The 21,487-nt window shown below is 37.5% G+C and overlaps 1 protein-coding gene across 1 annotated transcript; it reads right to left on the bottom strand.

Annotated features, from left to right (window-relative positions):
• Positions 1–7,915: 7,915 nt before the first annotated feature.
• On the bottom strand, positions 7,916–19,699 carry LOC143852617 (Single-stranded nucleic acid binding R3H protein). The gene is made up of 4 exons (XM_077362092.1): positions 19,466–19,699; positions 8,537–9,155; positions 8,190–8,466; positions 7,916–8,103 (listed from the first exon to the last, which is right to left on the bottom strand). The coding sequence occupies exons 1-4, from the start codon at positions 19,602–19,604 to the stop codon at positions 8,053–8,055; spliced, it is 1,086 nt and encodes a 361-aa protein (XP_077218207.1). The 5' UTR covers positions 19,605–19,699; the 3' UTR covers positions 7,916–8,052.
• Positions 19,700–21,487: the final 1,788 nt, after the last annotated feature.

Consider the following 21,487-nt stretch of genomic DNA (forward strand, 5'->3'; position numbering starts at 1 on the left):
ACAACCACTCCATAAACCATCCATCCAAAAACCATCCCTCCATAAACCACCCAATCCATCCACAACCCCCCCCCCCCACAAACCATCCCTCCATAAACAATCCATCCACAAATCATCCCTCCATAAACCACCCATCCATCCAAACACATACAAACAAGGAAAGAACATTGACTACCACGCCCAAACAACACAAGCACATCTATCTAAATAGAAAAAAAAAAAACTGTGACTGTTGATTACCTTGGAAATGATGGAAAAATTCTTGATAATGAAAATCAAATGAGAGGCTGACCACCTGCAGAAAATTCAATACCTCAATTAATAACATTCACCATCACAGATTTAATATTGGAGTAAGAAAACCGAAAAAATCAAAGTATTGAAATGTGGGGTTTTATCAGAACTCCAGGTTTCAAAAATCACAGTTAAAGATCTATTTTCCCCTCTCAATAGATCCAAAATATCCCATATTCAGATATAAAAAGGAGAGAATAAAATCACAAAACAAAATGATAAAATTGCCAAAAAAAGAGCAAAAGCTACAATCCATCCAAGACATCCTCTTCAGAGAAAAAAAATTGATATTTCCCTCTCAAAATTGATATCCATCCAAGACATCCAAGTAAAAGCAAATGTTACAATGCATCCCAGACAGCCAATTGAGACACCAAAAATCCAAATGTCCGAAGAAAAAGGAAGAAAATAAACAGGTTCTGCTGAAAAAATTGAAAAAATAACACAGAAAATAAAGAAAATGCAGAAAAATGGAGAACAAATGGAAAAGGGGTTAGATCGAAAGATTCCAAATAAAAAAACATCTATCCATACCTTAAAATCACAGATCTTAGCATATACAACAAGAAGTAAAAAAAAAAAAAATGCAAAACGAGGGAAAGACGAGAAGGAGACGACGCCATCAAAATCTTCAATTAAACCCACGGAAAAAACCTTCCAAAAATTTGAATGAAAACACTCCAAACCCAAACAACACCACCATCATCTTTTACACCAACATAAACAGACCCCCACCAATCCCGTCTAAAATTAACACAAGCCAATAGATCTGAAAAGTACTTGGGTTTAGAGAAGATCAATACAGGAAAAATGGCACAAAAAATGAAAACCCGAACAAAACCCATAGATCCAAAAAAATACGAGGGTTTAGAAAGCATAGATTCAAGAAACACAGCAAAAAATGACACAACAAAATGAAACCCGAACAAAACCCATAGATTCAAGAAAAAAACGACGATTTAGAAAGCATAGATTCAAGTTCTCCATAGCAAACCAGACATTTGATACCCAATATCCGGAAAAAATATAAAAAAAAATGGAGAAAGGAAGAAAGGGAGGAGGCATACCTGTTGGAGGAGTGGAGGCCGAGCTTCGGTCGGAGAAGAAAAAGCAAGGAGGTGGTGCGATGGTTGGAGAAGATGCTAGGGCTTTTTTTTGGTCGCTTCTGTTTTCGCGAGAGGCAGTAATCGAGGAAAAGGACTCGAATCCGAGTCCTACGCACGGATTTGGTTTGGCGGAAAAACCCTTGCCAACACGGATTATTCGGATTCCACGTATGACTTTTATTTTCTCAGCGCTTTCCGTTCATGGGCAACAAAACGACCATATTACTCACTTTCCACGGAAACAAGGTCTATTTTCCTTTCCGTTTCCGTTTCTTAGGCGCAACTGAACAGGCCCTTATTTTCAATACAACGGAAAACAAGCGAACAAAGGGGTGTTTGGATTTGGGAAAAAACATAAGATTGTGACCGTTTGGTTTAAGGTAGAGGTTTTATATCCTTATATTTGATCCAACAACAGCTCACCTTTTACCTACATCGTACAGGAGGCCTTATAGTAAGAAAATTATGGAAAAGTAGTGTTTTCTTCGAATTTTTTATTTTATTTTTATTTTTTTTAAGCATGGGAGGGGAAGATTTTTCTATATTTTAGTCGCATGCATTAATCTTCTAGAATTTCAAAGTCTATTGTTTGGTTTCACATAAGAGAAACAGGGAAATGATAAATGCGCCCCTTTTCATTACTTGGGACAGCCTGGTGCGATGGCAATCAGGTCCCTTCAATCTTCCCATGTGTACGTTGAACCTGGGTGTCCCAAGTAATGAAAAGGGGCGCATTTATCATTTCCTGAGAAAAAATTTTGTTGCGGGAATTTTAGAAACTTCTAGAAAGGGATTCCAATATTCCATGGTGGAAGAGGGGCCAATAGTGGATGACAGTAACAAGGAAGAAGGGGTTCCATTTTTTTATGCATGTAAGGGATTGAACAAGAGAGAAATTTCTACTAACACCCTTACCTATTTTTAACATCCTAGAAATTTTTTATGGATTTTGTTCCTAAAACCAACAAAATAAATGACTGTTCCTAAGATTTTTGAATAGCAAAAAAAAAAAAAAGACACTCCAAGCAATAGGAAAAAATATCAAGGCTCTTTCAACCATTCTTCCCCCACCTCTCTTTCTTTCCCCGACTCATTACGTTTCTCGACGAGATCAACGACTGGTAGCGTCCTCTGAGCTCCATCTCCGCTACAAATCGCAGCTCGCGAGATCTAGGGTTTTTATCCTAGATCTTCTTACTTCTAAATATAAGGAAATCTTCCGCTGCAAATCACTAATCAACGGCATCACACGTGAAGCGCGTAGAAATGGAAGGTTGAGAGAGATAAAATCGATAGTTGTTCCACCGCCATTTTGATATCTAGGGTTTCTTGAATTTCAGTTTCAGTTCGATGGAAGTAAAGAAGGTTGTCTCTTCGAAAGAGATATAACACCAACCCAACGGATGGAAATCGTCTCCCAATAAACAAGAAGTTCATTGTAAAGGGAAATAACAGCTAATACTTAATTTTCTTAAATCCTTATTATTAGAAGAAAGTTGTTCTCTATAAAAGTAAAATCGTGTTCGGCAACCATCATTAGAATGGTTTTCGCCTGTTTTTAGGTGAAGTGAACGATGGAGCCAACAAAATCGCGAGAAGATTGTTCACCAAACATGCCCATTTCTTTGGCTCTGTTTGGATGCAGATAGTTACCTTCTAGATTAGTGGTATAAGTAGTCAATAGGGAGGAGACAGACATTTATAATGTTTGATCTACCTAGGATTTATCAAGTAGAATAGTGATAAGTAGTGTTTGGTTGCCAATATAGTAAAAGTAATGGGAGAGAGAGAGAGAGAGAGAGAGAGAGAGAGAGAGAGAGAGAGAGAGAGAGAGAGAGCAAATTCTACTTGAGGAATTTTTCCTTTTTATAGGAGGATGGCATGGAAGGTATAAGTAGGGACATGGGTGCCACGTCAGACAATCATTAATTAGCTTTGAGTCTTGTCTAATAATCTCTAGGGATTGTGGTGCTAAATTGGCTACCAAACACCATAAAAGCTACCAAAAGAGCATTTTTCTACTTGGGTGATCCTTCAGGATGCCAAGCATGTGGCAACCAAATAGAGCCTTAGTTTCTTATTTTGACGTGAGTAGATGAGGAGATTTGATGAGATTCTGCGAAGCAACTTGGAGTCGCTTCGCATATCTCTTCAGTCCATTTCTCAACGATTTTGCGGGAGAGAAAAAATAAGCCTTGCCGAACATGCCCAAGGATAACCAAAGCTTGGAAAGGTAGTTTTTTTAGGAAAAGTATATATTTTTTTTTTTTGGAAAACAAAATAACTAGATCCAAACATGTCGCTGGGAAAAGATAGGGAAATAAAAATATTTCTACTTTCCCTGTCTCCAATTTCCTAATTTGAGTTCTATGCAACGATATTTCTCTCACTTTACCACTAGAATTGTTGCCAGCTTTTTACATCCATTTTTTAAAATAAATTAAGTTACAGTCATGGCCGAACAAATTATTCAGTGAGCACCGATCCATTTATAAGTGACATTTTAACTTTGTAATTTCTCTAGAAAATAGGGATGAGGGTGGTAATTATTAACGGGTTAAGATTCAAAATTTGAAAACGGTGGTAAAGAGTGGTCATGACAGGTTTTTCTAAAAACGAGGAACATTTATAGGCGGTTTTATAGAGAAAACTATATAAAGCGAGATGGTCGCATAGTCGCATACGGAGAAAAATCTTCGACCATTCAACAAACATGTTTTAATTTATCTTTTCATAGTTAATTAGTTATCCGAGTTTGTAATTTCAATCGAAGGACAGAGATGCTAGAATAGATGGAATCCTCGTTCACGGTAAGCATTTTCTTTTAGTTTCTTATTCTCCATAATTGCATTGGTTGTTATTCACCTTCATTGTTGTTTGACCGAATGGTTACTGCTTGAATGTTGTTGCTTGCATTCATGCATTCCTATTTTAACCAGCCATGTGTTTGGTTAACTTTATGGCCATGTCTGGCGGCCATGATTTTTCTTTCACGAAAAATTGGAGTCTCCAAGTGGTGAGAGAGGGGTAGGCCAGCGCAGTGGGACAATGAGAGAGATTTGAGAGGGCACGATTAAGATGAACCTGAGAAATAGCTAAAAATCAAGAGAAACTTAATCCTACTTTGAGTAGAGTATTCTGTTTCCCAATTTTTAGCTCTTCACCCTCTTTTCCACTCAGAGACACCGATTTATCATAAAAAAAAATAAAAAATCATGGTAGCCAAATGTGCCCAAGTCTTTTAGTTTCTCTAAAAAAAGACATTAAGAGCATAAAGAAGAAGTTGGTTCCCCTCTTATTCTCAATCGCATAGAATCCAAACCTAGGGGACGAAATAATTACCCCTTCGCATTGGGTTTTGGGTGACAAACACCTCCAATGTCATCATCTCACTCCCTTTTATGAAGACTGATGAATTAACCTATTCCTTTCGTGCATATCCCTTCATAAAAATAAATAAATAAAGGGATTTGCTAGGGACCATCGCATAAGGCATTTCGCGGAACAGCTGTTGCATGAGATTGCAACCACCTCAGATGAATTAAATGAATAAGACAAAATTTGAGCCTATGTGGCTGCACTCTCATGCAACAGTGGTTCTCCGAAATGCCTTATGCGATGGTCCCTAGCAAATCCTATAAATAAATGATAAAAAAGATCTTTATGCCTCTTACTTTGGATTTTTCCACCACCGTACCTCTCCCACTTCAGTAATGAAATTGTTGGAACCCGATATTTTCCAAAACATTTTCCAATCTAAAACGTTATGTCCCAGCAATAAAAATAAAACTCACAAATGGGAGATTCCTTGTGATAAGATACTAAAAATGGCACCAACGTATTAGTTGTCATTTGAAGTGAGAGAATCGCAAATGAGGGATAGTCACGATAGTTTCTTTCCTTTTTTACTTATTTATTAAGAGGAATGATAAACTGAAGGGTGCTCTTTCAAAAAACAAGCTACAAGGGCGCCCCCCATTAGACCATGTCACCAAAGGGCACTTATAAGTTATAATGGTAAATAAAATAAAAAATGCAGTTTGGTGAGATGGTCGGTCCAATGGAGGGTGACATCGTAGCATTTTTTTGGAAGGTCACCCTTCACTTTAGCATTCTTCAATTATTGATATTTCATTTTAATTATACTAGGAAAAATGCTGTGTTGCACGTGGGACCCAAATATCAGTTCAAATAGTTGAAAATGAAGTGGCAATCTAATATTGGAGTTGATTAAAAGGAACAACTACCTAGATCTATTCATATAATAGGGAAAACAGTATTACTTTACCTTTTACCGAAATTTTCATCTGAAACCGAAACGTCCACATTTCCAAGACGATCGAAACTTAAATTGAAATTTAAAATCTTGCTCTTAAGCATGGTTTGAAATTTCGACCGGAATCCAAATCCTGTCAACCCGAAATGGTATGAAATTGTTTCGCCTCGAAATTTTGTTCAAAAATTTAACTGAATTTTCAAAATTTCGATCGAAATTTCATTTCCCCCTAAATCCCGTTCTGAAATTTCAGGAATATCCCAAAAAAATATGGATTTTATCCCTTATTTAATATTATCCTAAAATTTTGACCGAGTTAAAGTATCTTTTAAATTGATTTTTATGGATTTCGCGGATTTTGCCTGAAATCCGACTAAATCAATGAACGACTATTTTTCTCGTATAGAAATTTCGACCGAAATTTCAGTAGTTTCGGCTGAAATTTCAAGATAATATTAAATAATTATTAATATTATTCTAGCCCTCCAATCGATATAGGCTGATCCTAGCCCTCAAATCAATAGAGGTTTCCATAATTGTTGTTCCTCCTGAGGTGCCTGAAATCCGTTAATATTTTGCAAGTGTTCTGCATGAGTAATATAAAGTAGTTGTTTTGTCATTATCATATGTCTTTACCTCTTCTAGTTATTTTTTTTCATAATTGTCATAGGGAGGTACCCCGTGTCGGTACTTTTCGTATGTGGATTACGATTTTACCCTAAAGAAAATAGTTCATATTATAACTTATTATTGGCATAATACAACTGGGATATAGATGGGATTTTTGGCAAAGGGTGGAAGAACTTAGCCCACATTCCGCCTTTATATATAGTAGTTAGATTATCAAGATCCAAATCATCTGAATCAGGTAGAACCAGATTGTACTTAACCTGCAACTACAATTGTTCAATTCACAGTTCAATTTTTCATAAAACATTGGAAATAATTGAAAGCAATATCTATACATTTACTACCATTTCTTGCCTGTACATTTACTACCATTTCTTGCCTGTGCTATGCATGGGTGTAAAATGGTAGAGCCCATATATAAAATCACGAGGTGTAAAAGCCTCACCCTATGCAAGGATTTGGATGGAGATGATGGGTCCTATCCATGTGTCAAACGGTGGGCCCCACCCATCTTGTCTCAAAAAATTTCAAGAGTTTACATGCTACTATTATACAGGGGAAATTTAACGAATGCTAGACGGAAGGGAGCCCTTGCAAAAAAGAGTTGAAAGGGCTCCCCAATTGGCTACAGGTCACTCTAAAATGCAAAAGTCAAAGAATGTTAAGTGGGCTTTGGTGATGTGCAGCCAATGAGGGAGCCCTTTCATCTCATTTTTGCAAATATGTCAGCTGGTCCTATAATAATTGAATAACCATTAAACCTTGATGCAAATGGGTTTGGGAAAGGGATCATGTAATAACATATAATAAAATTGGGGAAATGATAACAGCACAACCATGTTTTTATAATTGAATTAACCCATCTTGTCGTATATTATTTAAAGAGCTGTCAAGGGTTACGGTTCCCAAAAAGCTCTTACAAACCAATTAAAAAAGAAAAAGACAAGCTGTGTTCCTGCAATTATTAAAAATTGGTTGTGCTGATATCATTTCCCTAAAATTATGACTAATTTTACCTATTGTTGAGATTTGTGCCTTTTGTTGAGATGGTACTGTTCACTTTATTAGACACTCATTCGAATGGTTGATGAGAACTTTTTAATGACACTTAAACACCCCTTTGATTGGCTGTTGATAGCTTCTTCGGAATCATAGCAACCTTTAATAGCTTACTAACAACTCCAAAATAATAAGAAGAGAGTCATTTTCAGAAGGGAAATGATTTCAACACAAACATGTTTTGATACAAGACGCTCATGTTTCTTGTCTTTTATATTTAAAGAGCTGTAAAAGTGTTTTTACTGCCCCCAAAAAACACTTGCAAAGACAATAAATGCTACAAGACAAGAAACATAAGCGTCTAGTATCAAAACATGTTTGTGCTGAAATCATTTCCCTTTCAAAAATAATGAGAATGAGAAGAGGCAGATATGTAATACCTGAAAAAACTCCCAGGCAGAATGATGAGAAATCTGGGTACCAACACACCTGAAAAAGTTAAGTGAAAGACTAGACAGATTTGACAAGAAATGAATATAGGTCAAAAGAATTAAGATTCCAATACCAGCAAAATCTAAACTACTAAAACAGTTTGCACAAACATCTAAAGTAAGAGAAACCAGGTCCTTTACTCAACCAAAAACATAAAGCCTAGAACTGAAACAAAATATTTTAGCAGTCTCTAGTATTTACCACCTCCAGGAAATCTAAAACAACATAAATTGGAACATGAATTTCCCTGCTTGATTAGTGGTTCTGAGAATAGTCAAAGCTCAGGGGTTGCTGATTAAATGGCGCCTGCAGAAATAGTCCACACCGAATCAGAAATAGACGAAGATTGAATAATGAAAAGTCCCTCATTCTTATAAAACAGAAGTGTCTACCTGGAAAATGGCGTGTCTAAAATGCTCATATGAGTTTGCATACATCATAGTAGGGCTGGGCCAATGCATATGATAAACAGCATCCCTAGAAGTCGGATTCGATCCAACAGTAATGGGGCTCAAGATCCCATTCGAAGGCCCATAGTTCATGGAATTTTGGGTCCTTGGCAAGTGACCCAACTGGGGAAAGCCATTTTCGTATCGAATAAACGGAGGTTGGATCAGAGTGAATGGTCCCGGGCTGAAATTCTGACTAGGAGTGAGGCTCCTAACATACCTGCAAAATGTTTTATGCTCAGTAGTAGTTTCTCTAACCAATCAACAAATACTAAAGGTGGGTCCATTACCTATCGTAACTCCGATCGTAGTCTGGGTCAGTACGGTCCTTTTCTCTATCCCTGAAAATGGCGGCAACTCTGGAGGTACCATCTTTCATGCTAGTTTTATCTGGTTCATCTGTTGCGTTTCTGCAAGCTTCAATCTCGTCTCTACTTGAACCCGGGCTTCTCGGATAAACCAGAACCTGAGAAGATAAGCCTTCTAGGTCAGGACTGCTAGAAACATTGAAGATGCGGGCCCGTGCTCTATCATATTCCTCCTTCCTCTCTTCTACAGTTCTCAAAGGACTACGCCTATTACCCTGTTCAGTTCCATCACCCAGGGAAGTTTTGTGTGTCCTCGGTCTAATAGCAATCTTAACTTGCTCAGACTTGTCATTTTCGGGCTGTTTTGCAGGAATTTCTGACAGACATACCACTGGATATTTGCTTTCGGGTGTCTTCCTCACTACGATTCCGCTTCCGGAACCGTCAATACTGTTGTCCAAAACCATAGAGTGAAGACCATAGTGTTGAGCAACACGGTGAGCAGCAAGGCGAAGGTATGAAGTTGGAAAATGCGGGAACTCAAATTGATGCTGATCAGAATTCTGCATGAACCTCTGAATATCCAACTCCATTCGCAGAACTAAAATACATAAAGAAACATTCAGGTAAACAGGAATGCAAAACAACATGATCAATGCTCTAATCAGTCATGTGTCATTGAATATGTTCCTTTTTAACATTTCAACATATAGCTTCATTTGAAGGGTTTTTTTCTCACATTCTTGTTAGATTAGACTCACAGAAAATGCCATGTGGCTCGCACGGTAAAAGAAATGAGAACCAACTCGTACTGAATAAAATTACCAGCAGCATTTTCACTAGGGATGGACTTTTATAACATTGATACATTGATAGTAACATATGTGCATGTGAAATATAATACAAAAAATGCCTTGTGGAACATTGAAGATATAGTTTGCAGAAGTGAAAATACAGTACTAGTCAAAATTGACGGTAGAGAACCAAAGGCGGGCACTTCCTGCCACTCCTTCAAGTTCCCAAGAGAGTGAAGTTTATCTTCAGCAGTTTGAAATAAATAAAAAGAATATCTACTACGAAAACGTTGAACCTTTTGCAATTTCGGCAACCAATGAAACTTAAGACTCATGACCTCTTGCTGTTGGAAAGAAGGGTTGGTCAGTACAAAGATGGTAAAAAAAATAAAAAACTATTACAAAGCTAAGACTAATCAAAGGGGGAAGAAAATCAAAAAGTGCCAAAGATTCTTTGGAGACACCAACTTTAGCAAGGCTATCCGCTACCTCATTGGCGGAGAGGCACATATGCTGGAAAACTACTGAGGAAGATCTCACCCAGTCAAACATTTCATCAAACAGCCTGTCAAATCTCCACGGCGGCTTTTGAAGACCATTGAGCCAATGAATCACATTCAATGAGTCCCCTTCCACAACCACGTTATCGAGGCCATCTCTTGCTATGAGCCTCAAACCTTGGTGCACTGCGACCACCTATGCTTCCGTAGCGTACTAGCATCCGCCTCTCATATGGGACCTGCAAAAGCCCATTCTATCTCACCTTTCTCATTTATCAGAACGCCCCCAATCCTAGTTGGGCTTGAATTCCCCAAGCTAGAGTCATCAAAGTTAAGTTTCACAAAACTATGCTATAGGTTATTCCCAAGGAATCATTCTTGGCAAGTAGAAGGAGATAGATACTACATGGAAGAGGGCCAAGGTGATGGGGACCATCCTAGGGCCCATATTATAATTTTTAAGTGTCTTTTAAGTATCTTTAAAGTCCCTTAAGTTATACGAGAGGTACCACGGTCTTTTTCCACCAATATTACTTGGTTTCTCTAAGTTGTAGGTTTCTAAAATAGGACCTACAAGTTTGTTACAAAAACCTTAAGTGATATGGGCCATTTAAGTCATTTGGAATTAATCACTTAAGTTGGTTAAGTGACCTCAAGTAGAGGTGTAAATGGATATTCGAAAATTTGATTACCGTCCGCATCCAAATTCGTTTAAAGCGAATATTATCCGGATCCGTATCAAGCGGATATTATCTGAATCCGTTTATGAGATATCCGGCTCTTAGCGGATGCAAATCTAGTAAATGGTATATCCGATCCGTTTAACATCTGAATCCGAGAAGTAAATCCTTTTTATTTATTATTAATAATATCATTAATATTTATTTTTTGTAATGACACACTATCTTTTGTTTCTAAAAAAAGTGAATTTTCTTTTTAGAAAAAAACAAAGGCAAAAAGTGTTTTTGGTAGGAAATGAAGTAATCTCTCATTTTAAGGGCATTCTTGGAGTTTGACATGGCTTCTTTATGAAACAACAAATGTGGGCTGTAGGATGAAAGAGACAAATGAATGATGGTGATTGAAAGAAGAGGTCATAGTTTCTAGAGAATTCTAGAGCAAAAAGGCCATAGTCATTGATGGTAAATGGAAGGCTCAGATCAATTTTCCAACTTAGGGTTATATAAAAACCCAAAATGCAATTAAAAGAGGGGACTTCTAATGTTTGCAAGGAGAAGCAAGAGAGAGGAGAAAGGAGGAGGCTGAGACACCATCTTCGGCATTCCTCGGTGCCTCCAACCCCACCAAAATCCACTGCCGCGCCTCTCCACCTTCTCACAGCCACCTCCATCACCGCCAGTCACCTCCATCTCTAACCCAATCCCCATCTCCATCCTCATTTCTCTTCATCTTCCACAATCAGCACTCCCACTTCCCCTGTTCAAAATAGCCCAAACACATTCCATCATATACATAAAAAAAGAAAGAAAAAACCCAAAGGCCACTACCAACACCATCTTCCATCCCTACCGCCTCTCTCTGCCTTTGTTTTAAAAGGAAGAAGATGATCCATATATTTTAGGGTTTGAGAGTTAATTTGTGAAGAGAAGGTAGAGGTCTGGTTTTAAGGTATGGAAAATTTATTCGAGGAGTAAGAAAGAGAAGAAAGATAAAGTGCTGCAATAAAATGTTCGAATTTACAGGATAAACGGATGCGGATAATATCCGAATTCGAACAATATTCGACGGATACGAATTCGGTAATAGATATTAAATATCCGTCAAATTCGAATCCGAATCCGAATTCGGATAGTGTATACTGTAATCTAATTCAGATATGGCCATATTCGATTCGAATTCGATCCGTTTACACCCCAAACCTCAAGCGCCCGCCTTCCAACTTAAAAGATGCCATAGTGGTCTATTTGTGGCAGGAAAGGTCCATGTAATTGGAGTATTTAAGTCATAATTTTAAAACTCCATTGCGTCGTCGTGGACTCCCCCAAGCCGACTCTCTTTTCCCTTGGCCGCATTCCGCGTTCTGCCATCGCGTTCTGCCCTACAGAGTCAATAAAGCTCCTTTGACTCACCCGAGTTATGACCGCATCAACCAAGTACTCAGCCATGTCAACCACATTCTTGGCCGCGTCTTCGCCGAGTCGGCAACGATTTTTCTTGGCCGCTTTTTGACCAGCATCCGCATTTTTAGACATGGCTTTAAGTCATTAGGAGTTTGAGTTGGATTAGCAAGTCTTTTTTTTTCCAATTTTCGTGTGGCTTGTATAACCTATAAATATAGAAGGCCTATAGGCCCTCAAAAACAGTTAAATATAAATAAAATTTGATACTTTTTATATTGATTGGTTGCGATGCCTTTTTTGAAGCGTGATGCTTCACATCAAATCGTTCTCTTCTCTTCTCTTCTCTTCTCTTCTCTTCCCTCATCCCCCGACACCCCGTTATCCTTCTCACTTCTTATGTCCTTTTTTTACTTCTCACTTTCTTTTCACATCTCTTTCTTTCGACGCACTCTTTTCCCTTCTTTTCCTCCGTATCCCTTCTTCATTGGTGAAAACCTAGGGTTCATGTGTTTTCTCGTGGAACTTAGTAGCAAAAGTGGCCATCCTTCAAATTAAAATAAGTGTTCTCAATTCAAAAATCAGATTAAACTTTTGAGGTGATTCCACGCGTGCTAGGGTCTTCACATGCAATTTCAGCCTTAGAGATAATTCATCATAAGCATAAAGTTCATTCCCAATAAGGCATGCAAATAAAGTCATGCACCAAGAAAATAAGGTTTTATAATAATGGGCAATGAATCAAATCAAATGTCTACAATCTGAAAATGACTAGAAACAGTATACTTCTATGGCCCAGCAAGCCACTAAGCTGTAATTAAAAGGCCTCAAATAGGGAAGATGCTAGGTAAGGACTGATCCAAGACTGGAGTGGCAACAAAAACAGATCTGGACAGTCAAAGGCTATGATGAAGTAGATCTCACCCGGTGATGAGTGTATCAATGTCAAATCCCGCTAAAAGGAAGGCCCACGAATAGTGGTGGAGAAGTAGCCACAGCTTGATAGCCTCATCCGCACGAGGACTGCTCGAATAACCTATATAGCGCAGCAACGGACGGAAATATGATGGGATGTGATGGGGACATCAACAATGGGCGTGGATTCAAGGTTTACAAGCAAAGACGTGAACGAGACTGATGGTGGGGACTCTAGCATGGGTCACAGACATTGTCGCTTTTTTTTTATTATTTACTTTCTATTTTCGTCATTTTATTTGTAGCCTACTTTTTAGGGCATCAAATCTCATCTGGTTGGTGTGTTTTTGGTATTATTAGAAAGATTTTTCAATTACCTATCTAATGGGCCCAAGATCACATGATTTGTATGTGATTTGAGCAAGTTATGAGTGTTTTTAGGAAGTGGTAAATGTCTATTACGGGATTAATATTTTAGATAAGTTTTATCTTTACTTAGTTTACTTTAGATTAGATGAATGGTTAAGATTAGTTTTTAACTTTAAGTTATCTTCTAGGGTTTCTTTTCTTATAAATACATCTTATAAAGCAATGTAAGAGACTTAGGAATATTGAATAGAATTGAGAATTTTTGTTAGAGTTATTGTGGCTTGGACTACTTCTTCTCTTCTCCTCTTGGTGGCTTGGAGCCATTCTTCTCTCATCTCCTCTCATCTATTATCTTCTATTTCTTCAATTAAATCAACACAAACAAGGTTAGTGAATCAGATTTTCTATTTTCTTTGTTCTTGAGCCATAAAACTAGAAAACCCAAAATCCATAGATCTCTCTTGTTCTCCAAGATCTTGTAATGAGATTTTGAGAGATTGTTTTTATGATTAAACCTCAGCCTAAACAGCGAAGAACCTTAAATTTAAACCCCTCTTGCAGCTAATTGAAAATTCGCACCATTTTCAAGCCCGGAAACCCTTTTAAAAGATGCCTACCCTTAACCTAAGATTTTGACAGCAGTATTAAACCAAAATCCCAGATCTGCCCTTAGAAGCAAGAACCTTCTCTCGGGGTGCCGCTCCCACCTCAGAATCTCGATTCGGCGCTCCTTAGGAAGGAGCTTCCAGGGAGCGCGACCCCAGAGAGACGGGAACCGCTCTAGTGACACTCCCAGCCTGCTATTATTGCTCTATAAGTCCCACCATCACAAACTTCCTTACATCAAACTCCTCCAACTCCTCAAAGTACTTCATTGGAGAAAGCATAGAGGCTTGTGCATCTTTAGAATTCACAAGGAATGAGTGCACACAAATGAAGATGGTTAGAAATTAGCTTTTAGATGTATTTAAAATTTGAAAGATACATATGACAATGGTTAGAAACTATTAGTTTTTGATGTACTTGAATTTTGAAAGATATATAAAGAAAATATTACGTACACGCTCCCATGGCGCTCCCAAACTTAGACTCTTCTAGACCCCACGCTTCCCTGCTCCCGCCTCCGCCCCTACACCCGCTTTGTGCTTCTAAGGATCTGCCAAATTACCAAAATACCACTACAACCCAAAACTGGACCGTTTTGAGCCTTTTACTGCTGCTAGACTTTTTTTTCTTCTTCATTGGGTATTATTATTTTCAAGCTTGTGTGACATCTATTTCATTGGTACTTACATTAGTTTTTAGTTCTTTTAATTTGTTGCATACGTAGGCCTAGTTTCGGACTAATCTTTCTATTATCAATTCATCTGACGAATCCTTATCGCATTGATTGATTTGTATAAGGTTTAGTTCATGCTTAATTACAATCTTTGCAATTATTTATGCTATTGAAGTCTCATTATTCCTGCTGCCCATAGATTAATTAGGCGTTAATTCGGCCTTAGGTAAGTTGTTAAGTGTTCTTTTAGTTTTCCGCGTAAGCCCTAAATTGTCCTAAAGTCTTAATCCCACTAGGAGTGTAGGATTTTTCCTAAATTAGGTATTGTCCTGCAGCAGGATGTGTGTGTGAGCAGCCGTGGCAGTAATAAGTAGCATGAATATGAAAATGAACAACAGTGAGAAATCAGCAAGGCAAGCCTGATGTACATCGGGGATGCTCAAGAGGAGAAGAAAGGAATAGACGTTGGGGAGGGAATGAGGAAAGGAAGGGATAATGGAATGTTCTTGGGGAGTTCACACGTCCAAAGTTGTTCGGGCTTCGCCTCCCTTGGCTTCTTATAGACGGGCATGAAAAGAGTTCACAAGTCCAGAGTCTCTAATCAGGATGAGGACCGAACGCCTCAGAGGAACCAGGAGGAAGAACCACAACCAATCCAACCTCAAGTGCAATTTGACCCCAAGGCACCAGTGACCGTATCATTCCAGCGCTTCATCGAAGAATGATTACGAAACGTGATGATCGTGCAGATGTTGTTGTTCATTTGTACTTGTTTTGGTTTTCGATTTGTCGGGTCAAACTTCCCTATAAAAAGCTCTTTTTCATTGGGACCAACCCACATTGTACTATTAGGGAGTGGTGCTTTTGCTTTAAGCAAAAAAAATGGAATTTCTGTCTCGACAGAAAATCTAGACAAGAAAAAAGGTGAAACTATGTGAGAGCTCACTGTGAATTTGGGGCTTCCCCACCCTTGGCTTCTTATATAGGGGTGTGAAGAGAGTTTAAGTGGTGGACCCTATTGCCCATCAATCCGATTATAAGGTTTCTCTTAAGTCATTTAAGTGACTTAAAAGAGGCCATGTAGGCCGTGGAGAGGTAAAGGGAGAAAAATGCAATAAAGGGTATAGGATTTGTGGGCACTAGGCGATGTGGACAGCCCCCATATATAATATAATTAAATTCTAAAAAAATTGAAAATAAAACCCTAAACTAGAATGTCTCTCATAACAAAGAAAGGATGGACCAAGTGGGTCATGTCACATCATTCTTCACTCCCGGTTGGGTTTATAAACCGCCCCCTAGACTGTTTCCCTTTTCTACACCGATCTTCCTCCCTCTCGATCTTGATTTCCTTCTTGATCTTTTTTTATCATTCTTATTCTTGATATTTCTTGATCATGATCATTCTTGATCTTGATCTTTCATGATCTTGATCTTAATGTTTTTTAATCTTGATCTTTCTTGTTCTAGATATTGATTATCTATTATTTCTCTCACTTTCTCTTAGCTATCATGGATTTACATATTGATCATGATCATTCAGCCCCTTTAGCATCTCAAAACATAAATAAACTGAAGTACACGTTTTTATTTTCCAAACTAGTAAACTTAAAAGTCAAACAGACTACAAATGACTCCAAGTCAACAAAAGAAAAGCCCACAATAGCACCAACATGGGCACAAAACAACGACTCATACATGACACTCCAAAATTGGCAACCCTATCAACACTACAATTTCCTTCACGGTGAATAGGGTAGAACAGGCACTCAAAAATTTGCTGGTGCTTCCCACATCTCGGTAAAGAGTAATCTAAATCTCTAAAGGTGATGATCCTTAAGCAATCTAATGGTGTTTAACAAATAGCCCAATCTCCATAGCTTGGTTGGTTTGAGATGGGACACAAACTTGATTCTGCTCCACACTACTCTAACATCAGCCTTTATGACATCATTATCCCCACAAGGACCTGCGTAAGACAGACGGAAAAAGCTGTGAGGATCCGAGAAGACCCCCCCCCTCTCAATGAAATTTCCGTAGCCCACTTTTCTCTCGATTTTGTCCCTACATCTGATATTTCAAACCAAGAAGTTACAAAGTCCTTTTAATTAATCCCAACAATCTTGAAAGAAAATGGGAAAATATTTCATATCCTGGCCCATCTTTGCAAAATTGACCACTCTATGTGTGGTACAATCCAACGTAAGAAAAAAAGTAGTGCCATCTGCAAGCTGTGAGGATCCGAGAAGACCCCCCCCCCCCTCAATGAAATTTCCGTAGCCCACTTTTCTCTCGATTTTGTCCCTACATCTGATATTTCAAACCAAGAAATTACAAAGTCCTTTTAATTAATCCCAACAATCTTGAAAGAAAATGGGAAAATATTTCATATCCTGGCCCATCTTTGCAAAATTGACCACTCTATGTGTGCTACAATCCAACGTAAGAAAAAAAAGTAGTGCCATCTGCATTCTGAATCAACAACTCACAAGCACGATTCTTGCCATAATACTATTATTCTAACAATCTCGCCAAATAAATCACCAGTGTATTGAAGTTTGTTAGATAAATTCAGCTTTAAGATTGACAACCAACCATCCTTTTGGCCTGGCACACATGCTGCCTTAATACCCTTAGAAAATATTTATACGTCTTGTGTCTTACCTCATGGTACGGGATATCTATATTTGTGTAGTTTCCTTTTCTTTTCAGATTGGCAATTTAGTTTGGAGTCAGTGTGATGGGACAGCTTATCCCTTTTGATATTTTTGTACTTTTGTTTTGGGATAAAATCTTTGTTGTTACCCAAAGGAAAAAAACATGTGTTTCCATGTCCTGGGTTTTAAAAATGTCAAATCTTCCTGTGTTTTGTTTTTTTTTCCAATGATCGTGTGTTTATGTTCATTTCCACATGGGTATTTGGGTAACATAGTTATTCACCCCATAAATACTTTTCCTCCAACTTCCCTAGTAGAGATGGGCATTAACAAACAAGGATAATTGTACAAGTGGATCCAACCAAGATAAATCTCTCAATGAAAGAAAGTAACTTGACTATCAAAGCAAATACACTCACACTCACATTCAACCTAGTGTTTCAATCTTGTTTACAAGCTTTTCAAATCATGTAGAGTATTAATAATTGAGAAGAAGATCAAATGTTCCATTCCAAAATATAAAAAAAGAAGATGTCACTCCTTATCAAAGATATTAATTCATATAAATGAGCACTCGGCCAAATTTGCATGAGAAAGTGAGAAACGATACAATGAAGGGCGCCCTTGCAGAATTCAGCTTCAAGGGCGCCTTTATTGGTTAATTTCTGCAAGTGTGGCGCTGAAAAAAGTGGATGGTGCCTAAAAAAGTGGAAACCGTGTTGACTTTACAGAAATTAACCAATAAGGGTGCCCTTGAAGCTGATTCTTGCAAAGGCGCCCTTAATTCTATCATATTGTCAAGGATCTTAAGAATCTTGGTAGGAAAACCTAGTGGACCATCCTTTTTTGGTCAATCAAGTGGAAATCAAAATATATTAATAAAAATAAATATTTTCTGAGAGCAAGGTCATGCTCCAAAAAAGTCTTACTTTGTTAAATCTCAAGCATATAATGCCATATCACCGAGGAAGTACATTATGTACCAAAATTATCTAAGCTATCTGTTGAGAAATTGCTTCTTGATGGGATTAGCAATCCATGTAGAAAAGAAGAAAAGGTGATGAATCTCCTAGCGTCAAGAAAACAACCACCGTAAAGGGGGGAGTGTCCCGCCTAAAACATCTAACCTAGTTAAGAGAATTCCTTGCCCCAAAGCATCACATTGAGCCTCCAATGACAAACTTAATCTCATTCAAAACCACCAAAACCCTTACCCACGTCATATTCACATTCCTAACCAGTCAAACAAAAAGAAAATGAAAGCTGTTTCAGCTTCTACCCACCGATAAGTGTTGCCGTCTAGATTCTACACATCTCATGGTTTGACTGAATGGGATTAGGCCAAATAAGTTCTTAGCACCGCATTTTCTACCTAGTTTCCATTCCAAAAAGAAAATCACATGTTTAGTTGTCAATAAAAAAATTGAAGGGCTGAACTCACTTCTTGGGTATTTGATTACTACAAGTTGAACATTGAAAATACACATATAAAATGATCAACAATGTAAAAAATCTGTTCCCACGTACACCTTGGATGCACAGATTCCATATATAGAAATGAACGTAGTTCGACAATTAACATACAAATATAGCAAGATAATGAGTGATGCAGTAGAGAAAATTAAATCATGGATGCCAATAATCCTGAAAATTAAACAATTGGATGCACAGATTCCATAAGATATAAAATAACCAAAAGAAACAATCAAAACTTAAAAGAAAGGACAAGGTCTACCCACAAAGACACCCCTCTACAAAACATATCAAGATTTACAAAATGAACGACTAAACAAGACTTATAACAGATCAAGGCACCCAAAAATCCAAACAAATCCAACCCCAATGAGAAAAAACTACACATAGAACAACGTTTAAAACTCATCACCAATTAATTAAAAAGGAAAATGAAAACAAAATAAAAAGGCAGGAGAAAACCCTAATAATACGCCAAAATAAGCCCTTCATTGAAAACAGAAAAACAGATCCAAAACCATCCTAAATTAAACTAAACGTCCAACAATGAGATCTAAACCCATCTCACCAAATTAAAGAAAATCTACAAGAAAGTCCTGAAACAAGACAGATCTCCAAACCATGAAACAAAGACAGACCACTGTTCAAAGAAAGGCAGGAAAACCCTAAAAATAAAAAAAGAACCCATCTCCAATCACTATAGATCCTAAAAATTAAATCAAACACCAATAAAAACCCATCAAAGCAATCAATAAAATTAGAACAAAAACCCATAAATTCAATCCAATTATCAACATACCCATCAAACAAATTCATCATAAAAACAAAGAAAACAAAGAAAAAAACCTGTGAGGCGATGGCGAGGGTTTTGAAGAGCCTCTTTCAAGAACGGATCCACGAGAGAGTGGGAGCCTTCTTGTTCTTTCTGGGTCGCACTATCGTGCGCCGATGGTGCGTACGCTATGCAGTTGGGTTGAGAATCCATTGATTTCTCTTGCCCTTCTGCAAAGCACACCCAAACCCTAACCCTAACCCTAACCCTCTCTCTATATCTCTATTTCTCTCACACAAGAGTTAAAGGAGAGGTTGTTCTTTGTCTCTCCTTCTTCATATCCCTATACAAGAAAAATACAAAATACAAAATACAAAATAAGTAAAAGAAAAAAATCAAACGAGTGATATATAAATAAATAAATGCAAGGACTCAAAGAGTCATGGGTTGGGTTCATCCCAGCCATCCACGTGTCGAGGGATCTGATCGGCGGTAATCGTTTTGGGTCTAGATAGTGCTAATGAGATGGCACTTTTTCTTACATGCCGTGACCTATCCGAAAACTCGGAGGTCATTCTGTTCTGATGGGCCCCACTTTGGATTGATCAAGGTACCAAGTTGATAGAGACCGTTGATCATGAGGCGACGCAGATCGACGGTTTATTTCTCTCGATAGAATATTAAATGTGGCTTAATGGGTACCATACTAAGTAACACAATAAAAAAGTTTATTTAAGCTAAATAAAACAAAAAATTGGGAGCAATTCATGGTTACTCATACGGTAGAAGACAAAATGTTTAAAAATTAAACAACTCCCTTAATTTTACTACTACTGCAGCAAGAATGAACAAAGAATAAACATGCCATGTTCACAGACAACATGTGCAAAATTGTGGAGGCTTTGCTGAAATTGCTCATTGCACTTTTTCCGAACCAACTCTATCTGCAGTTCAAGTTTCATGAATTTTTGGTACAGCTCAAGAAGATGTAAGGAGAGTTATAATTAGGAGTTTTTATATGGTGCCCGACCGTCAAGTACCATCAAAATGGTACCGCCCTTGATATTTGATCCAACAGTGGTGGTAGTTTTGAAGTATCACCTTCACGTGACTTCACGGTCGGCCATCATATAATTTCTCTATAATTAGACTAATTACCTTGTTGAGAAAAGTGCCATGATTAAGGCACCTCCGATGTATATAGGAACATGTTTCTCACCGACACCTTTTTGTGGTATTTCATTGGACGGGATGGAAGGCTCTAACACAAATATCACAACCGTTAATCTGGAGGAGATAAACTATAGCGAAATCTAGTGAAAAAACTGAAAAAAAAATAATATTTGAGACAAAAAAACGTAAACAAAATATAAAGGGAAAGGTGGAAAACCGAGGAAGACTGAAAAACCAAAATAAAATCTCAGAAAAAGTGGGTAAAATAGCTGAATAAAAAAAACCTAACAGCATACAAGAAAAAAAAAGAATCTCACCATTTGTTCTTCTTCTTGTTACTTAATTCTCTGTTGTACGAAGAGGTCTGAGATCGAGAGAGATTTTTTTTTTTGGGTTGTAACGGGATTTGGGGTATTAAATATCAAAATAAATGGAATTGGTGTAACATGATAAAAGAGGAAAGATGAAATCAATCTTAAGAAGTGGAAACGGAGGAATTTGCCAAAAAAAAAAAAAAAAGAACTAAATAAATCAATTTTAATGGACATGGTGTATCTTGATAAAAACGGAAAGATGGAATTAATATGGTGGAAAAGGAAACATCAAAAACAGTAATTTGAAATAGAAAAGTATGGATTTAATGGGAAGGCGTTTTGAAACTCTTGGAAAGTCTGAAAAGTTCAAGAATAAAAGAGGAAAGATGAAATCAATCATATGTGCATACAGGGGGGATGCCAGAAATTTTGCACAAGGGGGGCAAAAATTATAGTAATTTTTTATCTATCTTGAAATTAAGATAGAAAAAATTTCTATCTGAAATTTTGCACAAGGGGGCAAAAATTATAGTAAATTTTGCACAAAAAAGAGAGATAAAAATGGTAAAATTAAAATTTTAAACTTATTTTCTATTGGAAAGGGGGGCA

This window comes from Tasmannia lanceolata, unplaced genomic scaffold, assembly GCF_043159265.1.
Source record: "Tasmannia lanceolata isolate RefF3 unplaced genomic scaffold, GAP_Taslan_0.1 ptg000019l, whole genome shotgun sequence".
Classification (NCBI taxonomy): Eukaryota; Viridiplantae; Streptophyta; class Magnoliopsida; order Canellales; family Winteraceae; genus Tasmannia; species Tasmannia lanceolata.

Coding starts and splice junctions, on each gene's coding strand:
- LOC143852617 (XM_077362092.1), bottom strand. CDS start 19,604: ATGGATTCTCAACCCAACTGCATAGCGTACGCACCATCGGCGCACGAT. Junction 9,156..19,465: donor CCCTCGCCATCGCCTCACAG/GTTTTTTTCTTT, acceptor TATGTATTTTAG/TTCTGCGAATGGAGTTGGAT. Junction 8,104..8,189: donor TTAGACACGCCATTTTCCAG/GTAGACACTTCT, acceptor CTATTTCTGCAG/GCGCCATTTAATCAGCAACC.